Here is a 22,211-nt window from a genome sequence, read left to right on the forward strand (position 1 = left end):
CCTTCCATCCCAAGTTTATTTTCCTTGTTTTTTGTAACTTTCCCTCTCCCTTTTTCTGATTCACTGTATTTAAAGTTCAAGGTTCTTATTGAAAATATTGTTTTTTACGTTACGTTATGCTTTACACTCTTTGTTATTTGTAAACCGGGTTGATGTGATGCCTATCATGAAACTCGGTATAACAAAAACAATAAATAAATAAATAAATATAAATGTTACATGCTATAATATGCATTATTTACTCTTTTACATAGGTTTTTGGTGGAATTTAATCTATGCAGTTGGTGGCACTCAGATCTAACAGTGAAAGGTAATGCTGAATATCCTATCCCTTTCCTCTTTCCTGGGGAATTATTTCTAATTTTGACTGCATTTTAAACACATTAAGGCATGCTCATATTGTATTTGCAGTGAAGTTATTAATAATTATGTACTCTTCATTTCATTGCCAGTGAGTTACTGTAGAATTCTTTTCTGTTCTGTTATTAATGTATTTTTCTGGTTGTTTCATGTGCTATTTGCATGCAGTACTTAAAGTTTACATGTCATAGCTAGTACTGTAAGTATAAACTAAACATTTCACTTTTGAAAGAACATCATGTTTGCTGTTCACATTTTTGCCAGTCCATGGTGGATTCTGACATTCATAGTTCTGACATTCATAGTTCTGACATTCATAGTTTTGCTTTTTCTACTTATCATCAGCACTGCAAGAAACACATTCTTTGGGAGAGAATGTCAGAATCAGGAATGGCCACATTTAAAAAATAAAGTCATATCAAAATTATTGAGAGGAATTGTGTTATTGGATGAGCATGATCTCCTAAATTAGTCTCATAAACTTTCAACTGAGTGAGATCAGATTAGCACAATCCAGAAATGATCTCAGAAAAGAGGCAGATAGGAGACAGAAACTAGGGATGTGAATCGTTTTAGGACGATTAAAATTATCGTCCGATAATTTTAATATCGTCTTAAACCGTTATGGAACACAATACAATAGAGATTCTAACGATTTATCGTTATAAATCGTTAGAATCGTGAGCCGGCACACTAAAACCCCCTAAAACCCACCCCCGACCCTTTAAATTAAATCCCCCACCCTCCCGAACCCCCCCCCAAATGAGTTAAATAACCTGCGGGTCCAGCGGCGGTCCGGAACGGCAGCGGTCCGGAACGGGCTCCTGCTCCTGAATCTTGTTGTCTTCAGCCGGCGCCATTTTCCAAAATGGCGCCGAAAAATGGCGGCGGCCATAGACGAACACGATTGGACGGCAGGAGGTCCTTCCGAACCCCCGCTGGACTTTTGGCAAGTCTCGTGGGGGTCAGGAGGCCCCCCACAAGCTGGCCAAAAGTTCCTGGAGGTCCAGCGGGGGTCAGGGAGCGATTTCCCGCCGCGAATCGTTTTCGTACGGAAAATGGCGCCGGCAGGAGATCGACTGCAGGAGGTCGTTCAGCGAGGCGCCGGAACCCTCGCTGAACGACCTCCTGCAGTCGATCTCCTGCCGGCGCCATTTTCCGTACGAAAACGATTCGCGGCGGGAAATCGCTCCCTGACCCCCGCTGGACCTCCAGGAACTTTTGGCCAGCTTGTGGGGGGCCTCCTGACCCCCACAAGACTTGCCAAAAGTCCAGCGGGGGTTCGGAAGGACCTCCTGCCGTCCAATCGTGTTCGTCTATGGCCGCCGCCATTTTTCGGCGCCATTTTGGAAAATGGCGCCGGCTGAAGACAACAAGATTCAGGAGCAGGAGCCCGTTCCGGACCGCTGCCGTTCCAGACCGCCGCTGGACCCGCAGGTTATTTAACTCATTTGGGGGGGGGTTCGGGAGGGTGGGGGATTTAATTTAAAGGGTTGGGGGTGGGTTTTAGGGGGTTTTAATGTGCCGGTTTTGCGATTTTTAGATTTTTCACGATTTTTCACGATTTTTCACGATATTTTACCCCCCCAAACGGCAACAATACGATTCCCTCCCCCTCCCAGCCGAAATCGATCGTTAAGACGATCGAGGACACGATTCACATCCCTAACAGAAACCCTGATCTACATCATAGTTTGATTTGTTTTTCTGGATTATGGCTAATAAGCAAAGAAAATAAATATTCTGATGATATTTTAGCCTCTTAGCCTTCTCTACATATTGTTCCCAATCTCCACTGCCATTTCAGAGCAAAGCTGGGTAGAGGATTGTGTCTAACAGTACTCTGTGGGCCGGATTTTCAAAAGGTTACGCGCGCTGGGCCTATTTTCAAAAGGCCTGGCGGTGCGCGTAAAGCCCCGGGACGCGTGTAAGTCCCGGGGCTTTACAAAAGGGGCGGGGAGGTCCGGGGGCAGGGGCGGGGCGGGGCACATTGCCGCTGTGTCAAGGAATTGCGTGCCGGCAATTTGCACCTGCCCAGAGGCAGGCGCAAAAGGTAGGATAAAACTTTTGGGGGAGTTAAAGTAGGGCTAGGGGGGAAAGGTTAAGGGAAGGGGTGGAAAGGTTAGGCTAGGGGGAAGGGAAGTTCCCTCACAGGCCGCTCCAATTTCAGAGCAGCCTGGGAGGGAACGGAGGAAGGCAGGATTTTATAACATGCGTGTGTCTTTTAAACATGCGCGCGTGCGCGCTCCTTTTAAAATCTACCCCAAAATGTGTGAAATAGGTTTTTAGAAAATTGGTTGTGTATGCAGTGGTACACAGAGACGCGCTTCCGCAAATACTTTTGCACACACCAGAAGGAGGCTCTCCAGGGGTGGGGATAGCATAATTTATGCACATATTTTCCATTTTTTGAAAGCATGCACATGAATCTACTGCACACATTTACAGCTGCTAACAGGCAGCTGTGCGCACATTCTGATTTTCAAAGCAGACTTATGCTTGTAAGCCTGCTTTGAAAATTCAGGATAAAATGGGGCGGATTTTAAAAGGAGCGCGAATAGGCCTACTTTTGTTTGCGCTCAGGCGCAAACAAAAGTACGCTGGATTTTAGTAGATACGCGCGGAGCTGCGCGTATCTACTAAAAAACCTGGATTGGCGCGCGCAAGGCTATCGATTTTGTATAGCCGGCGCGCGCCAAGCCGCGCAGCCTACCCCCGTTCCCTCCAAGGCCCTCCCCTCACCTTCCCCTCCCTTCCTCTACCTAACCCACCCGCCCGGCCCTGTCTACACCTCCCCCTTACCTTTCTCCGGGGATTTACGCCTCCCAGAGGGAGGCGTAAATCCCCGCGCGCGAGCGGGCCTCCTGCGCGCCGGGCAGCGACCTGGGGGCGGGTACGGAGGGCGCGGCCACGCCCCCGGACCGCCCCGGGCCGTAGCCACGCCCCCGTACCCGCCCCCAAAACGCTGCCGACATGCCCCCGAAACGCCGCGATGACCGGGCCCGCCCCCCGACACGCCCCCAACATGCCCCCCTCGGAGAACCCCGGGACTTACGCGAGTCCCGGGGCTCTGCGCGCGCCGGTAGGCCTATGTAAAATAGGCTTCCCGGCGCGCAGGGCCCTGCTCGCCTAAATCCGCCCGGTTTTGGGCGAATTTAGGCGAGCAGGGCTCTTAAAATCCACCCCTATCTGTATATACTTTCTACATGAAGACTTTATAGCTCTGAAATTCCCTTTTAGTATCCTGAACATAAGGTCATTGAAGCAATGGTCTAGTGTGAAAGCGAGGCAAATATGTATTAACTTAGTTCAATAAAAACTTGTTATCACCTTATTTTTTTTCCAACTTTCCAAAGTAAAAGAAAGTTAATGAAATTGCTACATGTGTGTCCCTGGAATTTTTTTCTTTGGTGCCCTATCCACCCCAGTCTTTCAGGACATGTCATGGGGGATATGAGGATTCTGATAGATGTGAGGGGATCCATGAGTACATGTGGATGGCAGGCACGCACATCCCATAAAGCAGGCTCTTCAGTTCTGGGTGGATTAGTCTTGTGTTTGCTTATGCCCTTTGTTTCTGTGCATTCAGGTGGACTAAGATGGCAACCACAATACGTTATCCAAAATAAAAATCACAAATTTTGGATCAGCCCATCTCTTCCTTGCAAGGCATTCTGACTTTTGTGAGGAGCTTCACTCACAAGAATCCACAGCTCATAAGTGGCAATAGTTTTGGGCTGTGTAGACAGACAGCTGGATAAACAGCTCAACAATAACATGAATGAAGAAATTTAGACTCTTTTATGTGGATTGAACAGATCTAAATTATCTTTCACACCTTTAAACCTGTTTTTATTTGTAGCTCAAAGCATTCCTCAAGATTAAAGTGATGCTTTAATCTAATTTGATATTCCTGACTTGCATTTTATTAAGAACATTTTGATTTTTCATGGCATCTGTTCAAAACCAACACTAGATATAACAATATGATTTAACTTGTCCCTAAGTTAGCAAAATGCCAAGTTATAGAGCTATTTGGTAATTTAATTACCTTTGCATATATCCACTTGAAGGAGAATTCAGCTTCTCCCTCTCTCCCTCTCCCTCCCTCTCTCCCTATATGTACATACGTACATCTATATCTATACATACAATTAGGCAGATAAATAGATGTGTATGGTGAAATGCAGGAAAATTTGAAACATAAAATGCAGTTATTAAAACATAAAACAAACCAAACTACTTTATTTAAGTGACTACACAGTGACAGAAAAGAGCTATAACACAGTTTGTACACTGCCATCCCTTTAAACTTGTCTGAAATTCATCAGTAGTAAAATATGCTTTCAAACTTGGTCACGTGCACACATCTGTGTGCATACGTCAGCTCGCACCCAGATATGTGACCATTTTACAACATAGACGTGCATATGAGCATATGTTACAAAATAGGCTGGCCATGATTATGCGCCAAATTTTAAGTGGCCATGCGCATGTGTGCTCCAATCCTGCCTCTACCATGTAAATCAGGAGATTTTAAAAGGGGCGCGCGCTGACACCATTCACGGTTTTTCCAGTTCGTCCCCAGTTAGCCCAGTAAAGAGATAGCCTTCACTCCCCCTAGTTAACCCTGATCCTTAAAACCCCGCAGATCTGCCTAGTTTTCTTTAGCAGAAGTAAATTTACGCAGCAGGGGGACCTTGGCGTGCACCGGGTTTCATCATTATTTACATGTACATCTTTGATTCATGCCCTGAAACGCCTATGCCCTGCCCAGGTGATGCCTCACCTCTCTTTGGAAAACTTTGATATGTGCGCAAAGTGGGAGACAAGACATGTGCATATCTCACCGGCTTTTAAAATCCGCTTGGCGTGTGCAATTCTGACTTCTTCCCACATCCCCTAATTAATGCATGCGTCAGGCTTTTAAAATTCACCTCAAAGTCTTTAACATGGTTGCAGGTTTCTGGCAGTGTTAAAAGGGTAGCCCTGCACTTGATATGCTTTATTTATTAAAGTAACTATAATGGCTGTCATTCTCTTATGAAAACTTTAAGGAATGCCATCATATCCAAAGTAATTTTGAGCTTGAATATAAAGGCTAGTTGTAAGCTAACATCTGAAACAGAATTCCTATTTTCTGCTGATAGTATCCATTTAGTAACACCAGGATTAGATCAGTCATTAATGTCAGTGTGTTCTGCAGCCCCAATCAGCCTCATCTTAGGCAAGCAAAGGTTTGTAAAGTAAGGAAAAATATATTTCTAGTTTGATTAGGAGTGAAAAGTAAAAGGGTAATGTCTGTGGCCAGTTTAATCTGGAAGATATTTGCTTCTTTCCCCTACCAACTAATACCTGTTTTGCTATTACAAATTAGTATGCTTCCTAAAACAGAATTAGTATGACATATTTTAACTGTGAAACATAGGGAATTATTATTATTATTTTTGGTTGAACACTGCACACAATAATGTGCGGCTGATGCACCAAGAAGCGCCACACTTAAGCTGGCCAAACAAGTCTAAAGAAAAAAAGTGCATGTGAACGAAAAATCACTATCTCATGGCTTAAAACTAAAAGGCTTGCCACACAGGAGCTATTAGGAAACAATTCATCATGCACTGCTCGGAAAGCATGAAAAGAGTGGCAGAATTCAGCATATGTCGGTTTGATTACCTGCATTTTTCAAAACATGTTTTCCTGTGCTAGCGAAGTGATATCATGTGGTCTCTTTGCATGCCTTCAGCACAAAGACTCAAGCAAGCCCTAGAGCCTTGTGATACTGAATATCCAGCATTCGTCTCCGAACGCACGATAAAGGAAACCACAGGCAACATCGCTTGCGATGACTGTTCCAAGTAAGCCTTTCCATTGTTTTATATTTTGGAAGACCCTTAACCGTTCTACTAAATTGTAAATTTATGTTGAAGGACGTGCAATTCTAACTGCTATCTTATATCTTGAGGTATTTTAATCACCTATGACAAGATGTTATTTCTCTTATTATAGGGGTCATTGAAAGGTTTGATAACATTCTTCAATTAAAGCTATGTTCAGTGTCATACCAGAAAGCTTGACCTTACTTGACTTTTTTTTGTGACTGAAGAGGTTCACTGAAATTATGGAGGGAAGGTTATGCATTTAAAGCAAGATGTGAGCACCCTGTTCAGCAAGGTACAAATTAGGGAAAACAAACTTCACAACCAAACACTGAAAATTATTGATGAATCAAATGTTAAAGCCCCTACAAGCTAGGATTTTCATATTTCAGAAAAGTAAATATTGCTTTTAGCTGTAAGCTAATGCAAAACATTTACTATTCAAGCACAAAAGCATCTATTGGACACTTAAGTACAAGAACTGTTTTTTTTCCTGCAGTGAAATGGCAAGTACTCATTTTGACTGGAATACCTAGTATTTGAGATGCTATTTTGGAAGGAAAGAGGGTGAAATAGTATTCCTATAACATGCTATAGTCAGGAAAAGTATAGCATGCTGAAGGTAAGACTGGAGCAGTTAACTCTGAGAACAGTATAATCAGATTAATAGGCTGATCACGTACACTGACGGTGTGGCCGGCCAGGGGTATAACGAGCAGGCTGGAAGGGAAGTACTGGTGAGAGGTTAAAAAGGGGAGGAGCAGTGATCTGCTTCCTCTCTGCCTCTGCCTATTGTCCTCACTACTGTTTTCCCGCCAACCTGTCCCTCTTGCTTATTGCATCCTATACAGTACATAGTGTAGTATATAGTGTGTTTGTTAAAGTTAGGATGCCTGTAGATTATACAGAAATATTGTTAACTTTAAGTGTTTAGTTGATATAGAGCTGTGCATTATAATGGTGAAGGAAATATACTGATTATACATGTTAGAGCAGGTGTGTACTGTATGTTGTGGTGGGGTGCATAAGCCTGAAGGATAAGTAATGAATGATGAGTCTAAAGGGCTTACATTATTTGGCTATGACTAGTGTCTTAGCCTGTTCGAAGTTGCTCGGGCCAATGGTATGGGCCTGGTAGACTCCTGATATGGCCATGTCCCACAGCTGAGAGGCCAGATGCCTTGCTAGAGCATGGTGGCAGCCACAATAACCCTGGGAGAGAATTTATGATCGAGGCCTTACTATTTGTGGCAGGTCTCTACTTCTGCATGGTCAAGGTTTGGGGCTTCCTGATGCCACCTCCCCCAGGGTTGGGAGAGGAGAGGGAGGGACAATGTTCAAGCTATAGGCAACCAGATTAGATTCCCTGTCATGTCATCTAATAAAGTTGTGGTCATTTTATCCAACATGATTTTTTGTGTTTTGTATTTTGGTGGGGGGAAGAAGGGGGAATTGTGGGGAAAAGAAAATGATCATTTAATAAGAATTTAGAAATTAAACAGATATTTCTAGGTTCACCATAATACTTCAATATTTGTTAGTGGCTAACATGATAACTCCTTCTGTGGAAATGTCCCATGAATGTATTATATAAGCAACATAAAAAAATTATAAATAATAAATACTTTTAGAAATGTTCAGTTTTATTTCTCCAGCAGAACTGAGAAGCTCTTCCATTCTGTATTTTCTATATCTTTCTCTTTTTTGTATGTATTGTCATGATAAACATAGAAATTCAGATGGACAAATTAACAAGTCATGCAGATATCTAGTAATGGTATTGTCCTGAAAAAAAATATTTGAAGGCTCTGATTCCTTCTATTGAATCAATACAAGAATTATCCAGTAATGTCCCACATGAGCTTTTGAGACCCTTCCTCAGATGACTCCAGTGCTTAACATAGAAATAATATCTGATCATAGTAAGGTACATTTTTGTGTGAAATCATGGCTACCTACCTATGTGAAAAATACAAATATTGGTTTAGTTACAATAAAGTACAGGTTTACAGTGATGGTGCTGTTTTAAATTAGTACCATGTAACATTATTTATTGCACTGAGAGTTAAACTCTTATATTGATGCTGACATATCTCAGTATAGAAATTCTTTTTTCCCTTGAAAGCCCATCCTGTGCTAATTTTCTGCTTTGCACTGAAATGCCACTTCAGCATTTTGCTTTTTTGCAGATTCTGACCTTTTAACGTTCTTTAATATCCCAAGGGTTTATTTAACCAACAGCCAAAATAAGTACTGCGAATTTGTGAAGGTAGCTACTAAATCTCGTAAATGTCCAGGTACTTCTGTTCTTTATATAAACATGTCAAATTCGTTTTTCTTCCTTGGAGTCAGCTGGTAAATACACAGTAGTAACTGGGCCAGTGCTTTATCTAGGATGCTCTCCAAAGTCGAGTTTCCTACTGCAGCGTCACAGGGGTTGGGGTACTAATGCCATGAAATCCTGAAATACAGATTGTATGAGAGGGATACACAAATTGCAACAAAAATAGACTCTAATGTTAAATAATGTAAATACATCTTTTCTTCAATAATATATAATCTTTGGGGGTTTTTTTAGAACATTGATTATGGAAGGATTAAGAAACTGTGTTTACTCCTTTCAGTTAGTCTGGTATTATTGATCTGGTTCTCAGCCAACACAGATATTTACTAAGGGCCTGATTTAAAAAAGCACTTACATGCTTAAAATTGAGTTTTACACATATAAATGCACTTCACCTATATAACTGGGCTTTTGAAATTTTTTACAATACAGTATATGCCATTGAATTGTCCATAGGATTTACCCACATAAGTACACTTTATGCAGGTAAATGGCTTTTGAAAATTGCTACAATAATAGTTACATTTACATGTGTAAATCCTTTTGAAAATTTTCCCCTAAGTATGTTGGTATATTTGGGAGCTTGGTGTTTGCACAAAAATATTCGATGAGCAACTTGGAATTAATTTTCAAAGGAGTTACCTGTGCAAATGTAACATACTAGTGTAGCACTTTTCAAAAGAAATTTCCACACGTGAAGTGCACTTATACGTGTAAAAGCTATATACAATTCAATGGCATATATCGCACCAATTTTCAAAAGCTAAAGTGTATTTGCATGTGTAAAACCCAGTTTTAAGTGTGTAAATGCATTTGAAAATCAGGCTCGATGTGTGTATTTATTTCAAACCTTTGGTACTTTGGGAAGAAGACTTGCTGTATTGCAAAATGGAGAGAAGCTAAGCAGTACCTTAAGAGTCATCTGAACAGAATAGGAGGAGTGGTGTTTAAATGCTCATGCAAGGCCATCATATATCTTTAAATGACAGTGGGGCCAGGATGGCTGCAGCAGGCAGATGCTAATAGCTGGAGCTCAGGAACCCAGATCATTCTTTGTTTTCCTGAGTGTTTGCCTTTGTTTCTTCTTCCCAATATGGTGGAATGGAAGGGTAAACAGAAAGTTTACTCTGTGGAGACACCACCACCAACCCATAGTTTGTTTAGTTTTCTTTATTGCTTTGATAGTCTGCCTTTCCCTTAACAAAGTAGCTTATAAAAAGCATGTTCAGCATTGTAACTGGAGGAAGTATTGGAGACCCAGGGAGGGTCTCAGCTGTATGACTCCCATTCAGCTTGAGAGGACTGTAGGCTCAGCTAGTATAGAGTAGGGGTGTGCATTCGTTTGCAACGTATTGGCAATCCGCAACGTATATGCCATATTCGTGGTGTTCATGGGGATCACGAATTGTATGGCGAACCGCCACGAATACAACGTATAACTAACGAATAAACCCCCACAATCCTGACCCCCCCCCCCCCCCCAAGACTTGCCAAAAGTCCCTGGTGGTCCAGCGGGGGTCCTGGAGCGATCTCCTGCACTCGGGCTGTTGGCTGCCGGTATTCAAAATGGCGCCGATAGCCTTTGCCCTTACTATATCACAGGGGCTACCGGTGCCATTGGTCGGCCTCTGTCACATGGTAGGAGCACTAGAAACATCAGTAAGAGTTGTTCCAAAATCCAAAGGGCCAGATTTTAAAAGCCCTGCGCGCGTAAATCCGGCCGGATTTACGCGCGCAGGGCACTCGCGCGCTGGCACGCCTATTTTGCATAGGCCGTTGGTGCACGCATAGCCCCGGGACACACATAAGTCCCGGGGCTTCGTACAAGGGGGCGGGAGGGGGCATGTCCGGGGCATGTCCCGGGGTCAGGGGAATGGTCCGGAGGCATGGTGCCAGCCCGGGGCATGGCCGAGGCCTCCAGACCAGCCCCTGGGTCGGGTGATGGTGTGCCAGCAGCCCGCTGGCGCGCGCAGATTTACACCTGCCTCAGGTAGGCGTAAATCTGCCGACAAAGGTAGGGGGGGTTTAGATAGGGCCGGGAGGGTGAGTTAGGTAGGGGAAGGGAGGGGAAGGTGAGGGGAGGTGGAAGGAAAGTTCCCTCCGAGGCCGCTCCGATTTCGGAGCGGCCTCGGAGGGAACAGGCAGCGCACGCTGGGCTCGGCGCGCGCAGGTTGCACAAATGTGCACCCCCTTATGTGCGCCGACCCTGGATTTTATAAGACACGTGTGGCTACGCGTGTATCTTATAAAATCCAGCGTATTTTTGTGTGCACATGGTGCGCGAACAAAAGCACGTGCGCGCTGTTTTTGAAAATGTACCCCATAATGTTTACTGAGGGTGAAATACACTTAGGGGTAGATTTTCTAAAAGTGTGCCCGTGCATACTTTTGTTTGCGCACCAGGTGTAGCCGCACGTATCTTATAAAATCCAGGGTCGGCGCGAGCAAGAGGGTGCACATTTGTGCAACTTGCGCGCTCCGAGCCCTGCGCGCACTGCCCGTTCCCTCCGAGGCCGCTCTTTTAAAATCTACCCCTTAATTCCAAAGATAAGAGCTCTTTATTGGATCTTTTCCTGTTTTGCTTTGTCTCTCTGTCTATGTTCTCTTGCCAGTTCTCATTGGTTCCTTGTCCCTAGGAATGCCTGCGACTGTTCATTTCCTATAGATACTGTCAGTTAAAGAGGCACCTAGCAAGCTAGCAGCTCTCACTAAGTTTTCCTCTACTGGCTCCTTAAAGCATCACTATCACATATTTATTTCTATCCTGCTACTACTCCCTAGTATCTGCTGCTTCTATCAAAGTTGCAGTTGTCTTTCCCCTGACTACTGGACTTTCAGAAACTCAATGACTGAATTGGACTCTGCTGTCTATGCAGCTGTCCTTGATACCTTGACATCCACAGTTAGTTAGAACTGTTCAACTTTCTAATATATGTTATTTGGTATTCAAGAATTGAGTTCTCTGGTATTTAAAGATGGGGAAAGAAAAAGGTTTAACTGCCTGCATAGACACTCAGACCAAGAGAGTGAGAGTTGAGGGCAGTACAGTGGCTATCAAGTATGGAGGATGGGCAGCAGTAGTGTTGTATGAGTTCCAGTCTTCCAGCTTGATATGTTCTTAACATCCTTTGTCTTCTTAATTTTGCCTTGTACCTGAATATAAAGCAGAAAGAGAAGACCAAGGTCTCTCTCATTAAACCCAGAAGTTCCTCCTAGCCACCCCTCCCCCCCCCCCCCCGGCCCAATGGATCAGTTTGTTCTCTATGAAGCTCTTTCAGTTCCTTTGATTTGCAGTAACTTAGAGGACATTGGTGGGGAAAGGAGTGTCAGTGGCTTCCCCAAACCCTGCTATAACTTTGAACCTGGGGGAGTTCTTGCGAGCAGTCTTGTTGCATTGACGACTACAGAAATGGCATTGTTGTGAGCAACACGTGGGGAGACCGCTGGAGCAGCTACTGCTTAGGGATCCATACAGCAGAATGCAGCGAAGAGCTTGTGGAGAATGACTGGTATTTCAGTAGAGGTCTTGAAAGTGTCTTTAACTGTTAGCTCAGTGGTGGTGGCTACATCTATAATCTGAGCCAGTACCAACTTGGCAGCATGACTGGCATCAGTTGGAATCCAGTTTCTCTAACATTGTCCTGAGCTGGTATTTGAAAGGCCTAAGGTCTTTATTTAGAAGAAATTTGGAAGGTTATTATTGATTTGGGTAAGGCCCTTTTTGGGTAGTGTTGTTCTCATCTTTCTAGGCAACTTTCGGAATCCTTATCTAAGTTTATAATTCAGGAAGTGGACATTTTGCACTCTAAGTGGCTCTTGAATACTGTTGAGACAAAAACAGAACATTTATGAGAGCAAACGTTCTCTGATTAAGGATAATTTCCATCTATATAATAAACATAAAAATTTGGAAAATGCAAGGCAGTAAGGATGTGCTTTCATTGAAAAGAAATAGGGAATATTTACTGAAATTTCTCATTTCATTTTATTTCATTCTTAAAACAAAACAAAAGAAAAACTAAACACATTTTCTTACATTTTCCTTTGTTTTGTTTTCAAAAAAAAGTTGTCTGGTCCATGGAAGAAACTCATAATGCTACTGGATTTGGTCTACCAGCATTTTAAATAGCAACTGTGGCAGGGCAGAAGTGCCAAGGCTCCTGCCCTGTGAAGATTTAAACTGATTTTAGAGAATTTGTGGGACGAGGAGGTGAATGTTTTGTTTGGATTTTCTTTTGAAGCAGGTCAGGAATCAAACATTTTTTCCTGTTCTACTTTGTTTTCCATTTCTTTTTTTTTTTATTTTTTATCTCGGTTTTTTGTGTCAGGTAAATGAAAAATAAATAAAATGAAAATGAAGTGAAACTTCTGTCCAAACCCCTATGAGGCAGCATAAATTATGCCTTATTAATTTTTCAAAGATCCCATCTTTATCTGACCTGGCCATGTTTATGAAATAATTAATAGAAGTATTACAAATTCCAGTGCATTTCCTCCTTCCACCTTCTATGGTATTTTACTTCCTCTCCCCCTTGCCACTTTCAGGAAATGGAAGGAAGAGGCGTCAATGCAGACCTTCCAGTTATCTTTAAATAGCTTGAATTTAATAGGGATTTGGAATATTAAATCCTTCTTGCAGCTTAAAGATGAGTATGGTTTCCCTACATCTCACTTCTACACCTACTTGTGGACCGCCATTATCTTAACTCTCTGCGATGGTCTGCAACACATTTAAAGTTTGGGAAAACATAATGGTAGACATGATAAGTGTGGGAGATCAAATGAACTTTAACTCTCAATGGTTTAAGTACTGTATGTCAAAACACTCACATACTATACTGAGTGCTTTTTTGAAGATACTGGAGTGTGGGGTCTTATGAAGTACAATCTCTTCAGAGGATATACAAAAGTCTTTCCAAAGGCTTTATACAGAAATTGTAGGTATTTCTCTAAGGAAAATGTGATTTAAATGTAATTACTTCATCACTGTTAAGTTAATAACTTTAAATAATACTGTATTGGTATTGATAGATCTCCAAATTGTAATAGATGTTTATCTATCATGGGTACTATGTTTCACAAGCTTTTTCATTGCGACTTTAGCATTCTGGAAAGTGCAGCAACTATTTGAATATTCTGGGATCATTTTACCCCTGGATGGAGGACTATGCCTGTTGGGGGACCTACCTAGTGGATGCCTGTCAGTTTGAGAAACGCTTTTGGCCATACAAATAGGGGCGGATTTTAAAAGGGTTACGCATGTATATTACGTGCGTAATCCCGAATACCCGATCTGCGCGCACTGAGTCTATTTTGCATAGGCCCGGCGACGCGTGCAAGCCCCTGGATGCGTGTATGTCCCGGGGCTTAAAGAAAGGGGTGGGGAGTCGGCGAGGCGGGGTAGTCCAGGGGTCGGGGCGGGACCGAGGCCTCCGACACAGTGGTTGTGCTGGGGGATCGCTCACCGGCACTTAGCCGGCGCGCGCAACCTATGCCTGGCCGGAGGCAGGCGCAACTTATTTTACAAAGGTCGGGGGGGGGGGGGCAGGAGGAAAGTTCCCTCCGAGGCTGCTCTGATTTTGGAGCGGCCTCGGAGGGAACGGAGGAAGGCTGCGCGGCTCGGCGAGCGCAAGTGCACAATTGTGCACCCCCTTGCTCGCGCCTATTCTGGATTTTATAACATGCATGCGCATATTATAAAATCGGGCGTACATTTGTGAGCACCGGGTTGCGCGCACAAATGTACGCCCACGCGCACCTCTTAAAATCCGGCCCATAGTTTGCAAGTGTATTTTACAAACACAGATTGAAAACTCACCATCTGCATTGGTTTTATGGCAATCAAAAATGGTAGACTTCATGTTATATGAACGTTTAGATGTTAAATTTGAAAAACAGAAAGTGTCAAAGGGGTATGTTGCCTTGTGGGATAAGTTTTATAGAGTTTTAGCAGATGATAAGAAGAAATCACTTTTAGGTTACTCAGCTGACTTTGAATAATGAGTCTAGGGGACAGAGTTCTTGCACTGGACACAAATGGAGTTACATGTGTAAAATAAGCAGGCATCAGCACACTAAGTTCCACCTGGCCTCGTTTGTGTTACCTTGCACTTCCTGTCCCCTCTATGAGTCCTACAATATCTTACCGTGCTTTTTCCCCTTTTATTTTATATGTGACTTTCTGTTTTATTTTTTAATATATGTTTTTATACTGGTTATGTTTTTATTTAAGCAGTATACAATAAATAAATAAATAGGGGGGTGTCAGAATAATTTGGTGAATGTTTGTGTTGCAGAGAGGATACCTATGGGGGGTGGTTAAAAAGTAAAACTTTCTGTGATGGCGTTCTTACTATTTACTAGATGGAGTTCAATTGTTCTTTTACATATCTTTGGTTGTACTAGGAACAGTGTTTGTGTAACTGTTCAAGTGCCTTCAAAGAATAAAAATTATATTGAAAAAAAAAGGGGGAGGAGGGATTTGTAGAGACTGGAAGATTATTTGGCTGCACTTTCTACCTTAATTGTAAATTTTATTTTACATCTTGATAGAGATTGGGTTCTTAGGTTGTTCTTCGCACATAAAGATGTATTGTTTCTTAATATGAAAATAAGAATTGTTCCTCATGTGGCAAAGTCACGCAAAAGAGTAGGGGGCTGTCTTTGCTAATGAAACCCAGAGTTATACAAATTGGGGGCTTATTCTTAAAATTTCCTTGCAATTGTCATAAAAGTTGGTGATATATTTTTGCTAAATCCTCCCAAACAGCATATTTTTGAGTGAAAAATTGGCTTTGGATGTCTCTCCAGGTTCTCTTCTTTTTAGCACCTGATACAATTACCTGAACTTTCAGCTGCGATGCAAATAATAATTATTAAGGAGGTTTCCTGCATTCTTATGTTCTCATTTTCCTTTCTTCCTTTTCCATGATTTTGAAATTTGAGGTTGAAGTATATAATATTTTCTTGGTATTGCAGGCTGCACTAATTTCCAGTCTCTACAGCCCAGGAAGTCTTAAAACACTGTTCCCCAGGCAATATTGAATGAGTGTCTTGTTTCTTTTAGCTAATCATTTGTTGAGACACATTTCTGAACTTTTATACGTCCTTGATCACTTATTATGATCTAATCAAATAATGCAGTGTTTCTCGGTTGGGTCCTCAGGATATCCGCAATGAATATGTATGAGATAGATTTACATTCACTACATCCATTTTATGCGGATCTATCATATTCATATTCATTGCGGATATCCTGAAAACCTGACTAGCTAGGTGTGTTTCAAGGACTAGAATGAGAACCCCTGAAATAATGTGTATCTTACTTGTTGATGGTAAAATTACAAGAAAGAGAAAAAATGGACATAAAAAAACAAACCTGAAGAAAAACAAACTTCGGCTAAACTTATACAATTCATATAACAAAAAGATAATCCGCCGAATTTTTAATCGGCCACACGCATAAAAAACGGGGGTTATGAGCATGGTCAGGCCTTGCGAGCACTGCATGCATTTTCAAAGGGGCCCAGCCATGTGCATAACTCCCATTACATGCAGAAGTGCTAGGGTGAAGGAAAAGGGAGGGGGGTGGGCGGTGGGGAGGGGCGAGGCTGGAGGCGGCCGGTACAGCGGCCATTTGCCGCTGTGCCAGGGAAGGGACTGCCAGCGCGCGCAAGTTGCTACTGCTCCGTTGGAGCAGTAAGCAATAAAACAAAAAAATATAAAGGTAGGAGCAGGATTAGATAATATTACTTGGTCTGATCATGCCCCATTGTGGGTGGAACTAAAATTGGGACAGGCCCAGATAGGACGCAAGTATTGGCAGCTGAATGAAGAGTTATTATCTGACAAAATATTCACTGAAGAGTTGTCAAAAGAAAATCGAGAATACTTGTACATTTTGAAACTGGTGAGATTAATCCAGCGGTGGTAAGGGAATGTCTGAAGGCAGTAATTAGGGGTAAACCGATTTCCAGGGTGTCATACCTGAAGAAGGAGAAAGAAAAGGTATGTTTAGGATTGAAGCAGAGAATAGCAAAATTAAAACCAAGGCACAAGGGGAATAGGGAGGGTTCCACTATGGTTTTGTAAGAGGCAGCACGACAGGTATTACATCATCTGGACCTACCAGAGATAACTTCACAAATGGAGAAGGCCAAACAAAAGTATTTTGAATTTGGCAATAAGGTGGGGCGATTATTCACCAGAAGTTTGTAGGGGAAGATTATGCAAAATCAAATTCTGAAGATTAAAAAAACAGAGATGGGGGAATATATTTATAACAGTAAATTTATTTCAAACTGTTTTGCTCAGTTCTATGAAGAACTATATTCTGAGGATGGCAATATTGATGGGATCAAGACTGTACATTTTCTTCGGGATATAATGCTCCCTTATATTCCAGAAGAAGCTGGTGAATTGCTAAATGCAAAAATCAGAACAGAAGAGGTTTCTATGGTAATGTTGGACTTGAAAGCAGGGAAAGCACCGGACTTAGCTGGATTTTCCTCCAAATTTTATAAAACTTTCAAGTTAGTTATTACTAGACTATTGTAATTACTTAAGGGAAAATGGGGAATTGGCTTCAGGAGCTAATATACAGGTCGATCCAGTAAGGCCGCGGTAGAAACAGTGCGGCAGTGTCAGGCGCACCCTTCCTCCCTGCACCCACAGTTCTCTTCACTAACTCCCCGATACTCTCCTCTAATCGCATGCAAATGCATGCCGCGGCTTTAAAGCGGTAGGGAAGGGTTATGGCCGCGTAACCCATTTTACTGTATAGGCGCTTAATACAGCGCCTATACAGTAACCATGGTGCGACGGTACCTGTCATTTCAAATGTCATTTCAAATGGCATTTGGAATGACAGGAACCAGGAAGTGTAAAAAAACACGAAAAGTCTTTGTTGCTTCGTCGCTGTGTCTCTCCTCCCGGAGCAGGGCGCGAAAGCAGCCTTGCTCCGGGAGGAGGTTAGGCACAGCGGCGAAGACAGACGGGAGAGGAGAAAAAGCAGAGCCGAGCAAAGCGAAAGCGTGCAGCAAGCCGGCAAAATAGACCTGCGAGCAGAGGCAATAGCAGCGGTTCGGTAAGCCTGGCACCCTCCTTGATGTAGTACGTCCCGGATGCCCCCCCCCCCCCGGCGCGCCCGCCACTCCCCCTTTCATCAGCTGCATCCACTGCTACCCCGGCAGTCCCGTGAGGCCTACAAAAAAAAAAAAAAAATCCCCGGCTCCCGCGCCCCCGCACTGGCCCGCCGACTCTACCCCCCCCCCCCCCCTCCTCCCGCTCGGGCAAGGGGGCGGCGGCGGCGAAAACCAAAGCAATTTTTTTTTTTCAAAAAGCAACATCACACATTGCATAAAATAATTTCTCCAGCCTTAAAGCGACTTACTTTTGGGATCTGTCAAGTAAGTCGCAAAAGTAACTTACTTTTCTGAAGCCATCACGATCGTAGCTCAAGACGAAGATGGCCGCCTGCACGGGGGAAAGCGTGCAATTGGCCGCTGAAGACGTGAGGTCACGTCTTCAGCGGCCAATTGCACGCTTTCCCCGTGCAGGCGGCCATCTTCGTCTTCGTCCAGAGGAGCTAAGATCATGTTCCTGATGGCTTCAGAAAAGTAAGTTACTTTTGTGATTTACTTTTGGGATCTTGACAGATCCCAAAAGTAAGTCGCTTTAAGGCTGGAGAAATTATTTTATGCAATGTGTGATGTCGCTTTTTGAAAAAAAAAAAATTGCTTTGGTTTTCGTCGCCGCCGCCTATCTGCCCGATCGGGAGGAGAGGGGGGGGGGGGGTAGAGTCGGCGGGCCAGTGCGGGGGCGCGGGAGCCGGGGATTTTTTTTTTTTGTAAGCCTCACGGGACTGCCGGGTCGCAGTTGATGCAGCTGATGAAAGGGGTAGTGGCGGGCGCGCTGGGGGGGGGGGGGCATCCGGGACGTACTACATCAAGGAGGGTGCCAGGCTTACCGAACCGCTGCTATTGCCTCTGCTCGCAGGTCTATTTCGCCGGCTTGCTGCACGCTTTTGCTTTGCTCGGCTCTGCTTTTTCTCCTCTCCCGTCTTTCGCCGCTGTGCCTCACCTCCTCCGGGTCGCAGTGGTAGCATGGCGCTGTGAGGGGGGCGAAAGGGTATATACCCATGAACGGATTTGAGTGGGAGCGCTCTGTGAAGCGGGACATGCCCGTGAGGGGCATAATGGGTGGATGCAGCTGATGAAAGGGGTAGTGGCGGGCGCGCGGGGGGGGGGGGGGGCATCCGGGACGTACTACATCAAGGAAGGTGCCAGGCTTATTGTTTTATTGTGTTTGAGTATCTTAAGCGGTGTCGATGGATTTGTTACACAGTCCTAACTCCTACTAGGGGGAGGCGGTAAACTAACAGGTTAAGGCCGCGGCAAAACAGCGCGTTCCTAAGGAGATAATATCAGCGCCCATTACAGTATCGGAGGGGAATAGCTAATTCCTTCATTATACAGCTTTTTCGTTCATTTACATGCTGGGTGCGGAAAGGGTTAGGTGTTTATTTTAGGAAGCGCTAAGGACGCGTGAAACTGGAGACTGTATGGCTGGATGGCCTTACTCGTCTGTATTGTGCGCTCCCAGCACGTTACAGACGGGCAATCTTTAACTGCACGTTACTGGATCGACCTGATAGCTGGAATAACGGTTTTAGCAAAAGGAGGATGAGACCCTACCTTATGCGGCTTGTACCATCCTATTTCCTTAATAAATTTGGATCTAAAAAATTTGGCAAAGCTGCTGGCATTGCATTTGGGTAAAACTGCCCCATTTCTTGTGCATGGGGATCAATCAGGTTTTATTCTGGGCCACTTTGCTGATGATGATAATGTAAGGAGGGTGGTAAATTTGATATGGTGGGTGAAACAGCAAGAGGTCCCAGCTGTATTACTGGCCATAGGCAAGGAAAAGGCCTTTGACAGGGTACATTGGTCTTCCTTGTTCCAGGTTTGAGGAAAATGGGATTGGGTGATTGTTTTATAAGGTGGATTCAGGCATTATATCATCAGCCAAAAGCATGTATCAGAGTTAATGGGGGATACTCAGAACTCTTTCCAGTGTGGTGGGGTTCCAGACAGGGGTGCCCACTCTCTTCTCTGCTATTTGCACTTTCCTTGGAACTGTTGGCAGCAAAAATCAGGTCACACCCACTTATAAAAGGAAGTTTCAGTGGGGGAGAATTACTTTAAAATGACAATGTTTGCTGATGATTTGCTGTTTACAGTGACGGATCCCGAGTCTTCTTTGCAACCTTTATTAAAAGAGCTAATGGCCTATGGGGTTGTTTCAGGATTCAAGGTCAATGAAGATAAATCAGAAGTTTTGAATATTAACCTGCCCAAGGAGGAGGTGCATAGATTGCAAAATCAATTGCCTTTTAGGTGGGCCAAGGAGAGTGTGAAGTACTTTGGAGTGGACATTTGCTGGAATTTGGACAACTTATTTGAGATGAATTATAGACCTTTAGTGGCAGAAAGAGGTGGGAGAGATTACAACTATTCTGGTTGGGAAGAATACATACTGAATATATTGCCTAGATTTTGTTATGTCTTTCAAACCTTGCCCATACAGGTCCCTGATAAGATCCTTAGAGGGTGGGAGAGGAACGTTTTTGGTTTCATTTAGAAGAAAGGGCTGCCTAGAGTGGCTGGAAAGGTTCTACACCAGCTGAAATTTCAGGGGGTTGGGAATACCTAAATTGAGTTATTATTATGTCACAGCCAATTGCGAGTGGTGCTGGAGTGGCATTATATCAATAAACGAAAGCTCAGACTAGTTCTGGAATGGGACATGGCTGGGGTTCCATCTCTTACTAGTCTTATTTGGATGTGAGAGGAGCTAGCTGAGAATCTCAGAAGGGTATCACCCTGCACAAAAATGACTAACACTATGGATTAAATTTAGAAAACGTTTGGTAGAGGACAAACGTTATTGGCATAGAACCTCTTTTTTGTTTAATAAAGATTTTCCTGTAGGACATTTTAAAGGAATGGCAGTTAGATGGCTGGCAATTGTTTTTGAAAGGATAGGACAAATGTGGGATGGAAAAGGGGTATTGTTGTTTGATTGTTGGGTCATAGTCATGTACTAAGGGAGTGTTATTGGTTCTTCTATTTGCAGATGGTAGCGTTCATAAATTTTAGGGGGGGTTGTAAGGGCATTTCAGCAGAATAGAACACTATTTAAGATTTATTGTGATAAAGCAGATGGGATCTCCCAAAATATATGCTTTGCTGTTGGGAGTTTTTGGATCTAAACCAAGCCATATAAAAGCTTGGGAAAAAGATCTGGGGGTGGATTTGGAAGAAGATGCATGGGACCTCTGTTTTCAGCTAACAGGAAGGAGTTTGGTTTCCTCAAATATAGTGGAGAACAGGAAGGGGAAGGGGAGGGGAAGCAAGGTATAAGGGTATTGTGTTAGGCTGGTGGGGAGGAGGGGAGGATACGGAGAAGATACTTATATATACCAATTATAAAAGTAAAAAATGTACGAAATGAGGCACTTACAGAAGGATTATATTTATTTATTTATCGAGTTTTATATACCGTTGTTCGGTTTCGCCATCACAGTGGTTTACAAAGTTTAGATGTTTAACAGGGTGTTATAAAATGTACGTGCTTGTTAACATAGTTATAGTAGGCATTATAAGATGGTTCGGTTGTTGAACTGTACAGGTTAAATTACTTGCTATGGATTAGATCTACATGTTTATATGGGTTAGTAGGGAGGAAGTTATAACAGAGTCATTGGGTGTTTTGGTAAGCTTTAGTGAACATCCAAGTTTTTAGTTCTTTTTTGAAGGTTTTTTTAATTTTGCTGTGTTCTCAGTTCGGTTGGGAGGGTGTTCCAGAGTTCGGGGCTTCCTAGGGATATGGCTCTCTTCCGAGTTGAGGTACGTTTTTGGCGAGCCGGTGGAATTTTTAATAGACTTTTGTTGGCTGAACGGAGTTTTCAGTTTGGTGAGTAGGGTTTTATGGATGCACTTAGCCAGTTTGTTTTTCATATATTATTTTGTGTATTATGGATAGTATTTTGTAGTCTATCCTGTATTTTATTAGGAGTCAGTGTAGTGATGTGAGAGTTGGAGTGTTGTGATCATACTTTTTAGTTCCTGTGAGTATTCTGGTGGCTGTATTTTGAAGGATCTGGAGAGGTCAGAGGGTGGTGAGAGGTAACCGGGGTGATATGTATTTTATACAGGAACCTCCGGTATATAAACCCTATAAATAAATAAATAAATAAATAAATAAGTTGAAGAGCAGCGAGTTGCAGTAATCCAGGTTGGAGAAGATGTGTAGTTGGAGGACTGTTCTGTATGATTTATTAATCAATTACTTTGTTCTGTCATATGTGGGCATGATCATCTATACCATGTTTTCTGTTATTCGGACTAGAGGATGTTGTAAATGAATATTGATTGGTTGATAATAAACTTTAAATTACAAAAAAAAAGAATGTTTAAGGATAAAAATTGTAAATCTTTCTTATAATTGAGGTTTTCTTTGGGGATAAAACCTTTACAATAAGTTTCTTCAGAATTGAGAAAGAAATGACTGAGATCTTGATACAAACCAGGACTTTGACCTTTCCGCCTGATTTTCAGGTTTCC

At 43.0% G+C, this 22,211-nt stretch overlaps 1 protein-coding gene across 3 annotated transcripts in view; it reads left to right on the plus strand.

The window, feature by feature from the left end:
* The window catches only part of CACNA2D3 (calcium voltage-gated channel auxiliary subunit alpha2delta 3), a 1,571,161-nt gene that overhangs the window by 1,498,138 nt on the left and 50,812 nt on the right, over nucleotides 1-22,211 (plus strand). For all 3 annotated transcript variants that reach the window (XM_029600901.1, XM_029600903.1, XM_029600904.1), the window contains 2 exons: nucleotides 255-310; nucleotides 6,107-6,218. In XM_029600901.1, the coding sequence (XP_029456761.1) occupies nucleotides 255-310; nucleotides 6,107-6,218 (168 nt within the window). The remainder of the gene's footprint in view (nucleotides 1-254; nucleotides 311-6,106; nucleotides 6,219-22,211) is intronic.

Source organism: Rhinatrema bivittatum, chromosome 4 (assembly GCF_901001135.1).
Source record: "Rhinatrema bivittatum chromosome 4, aRhiBiv1.1, whole genome shotgun sequence".
Taxonomy (NCBI): Eukaryota; Metazoa; Chordata; class Amphibia; order Gymnophiona; family Rhinatrematidae; genus Rhinatrema; species Rhinatrema bivittatum.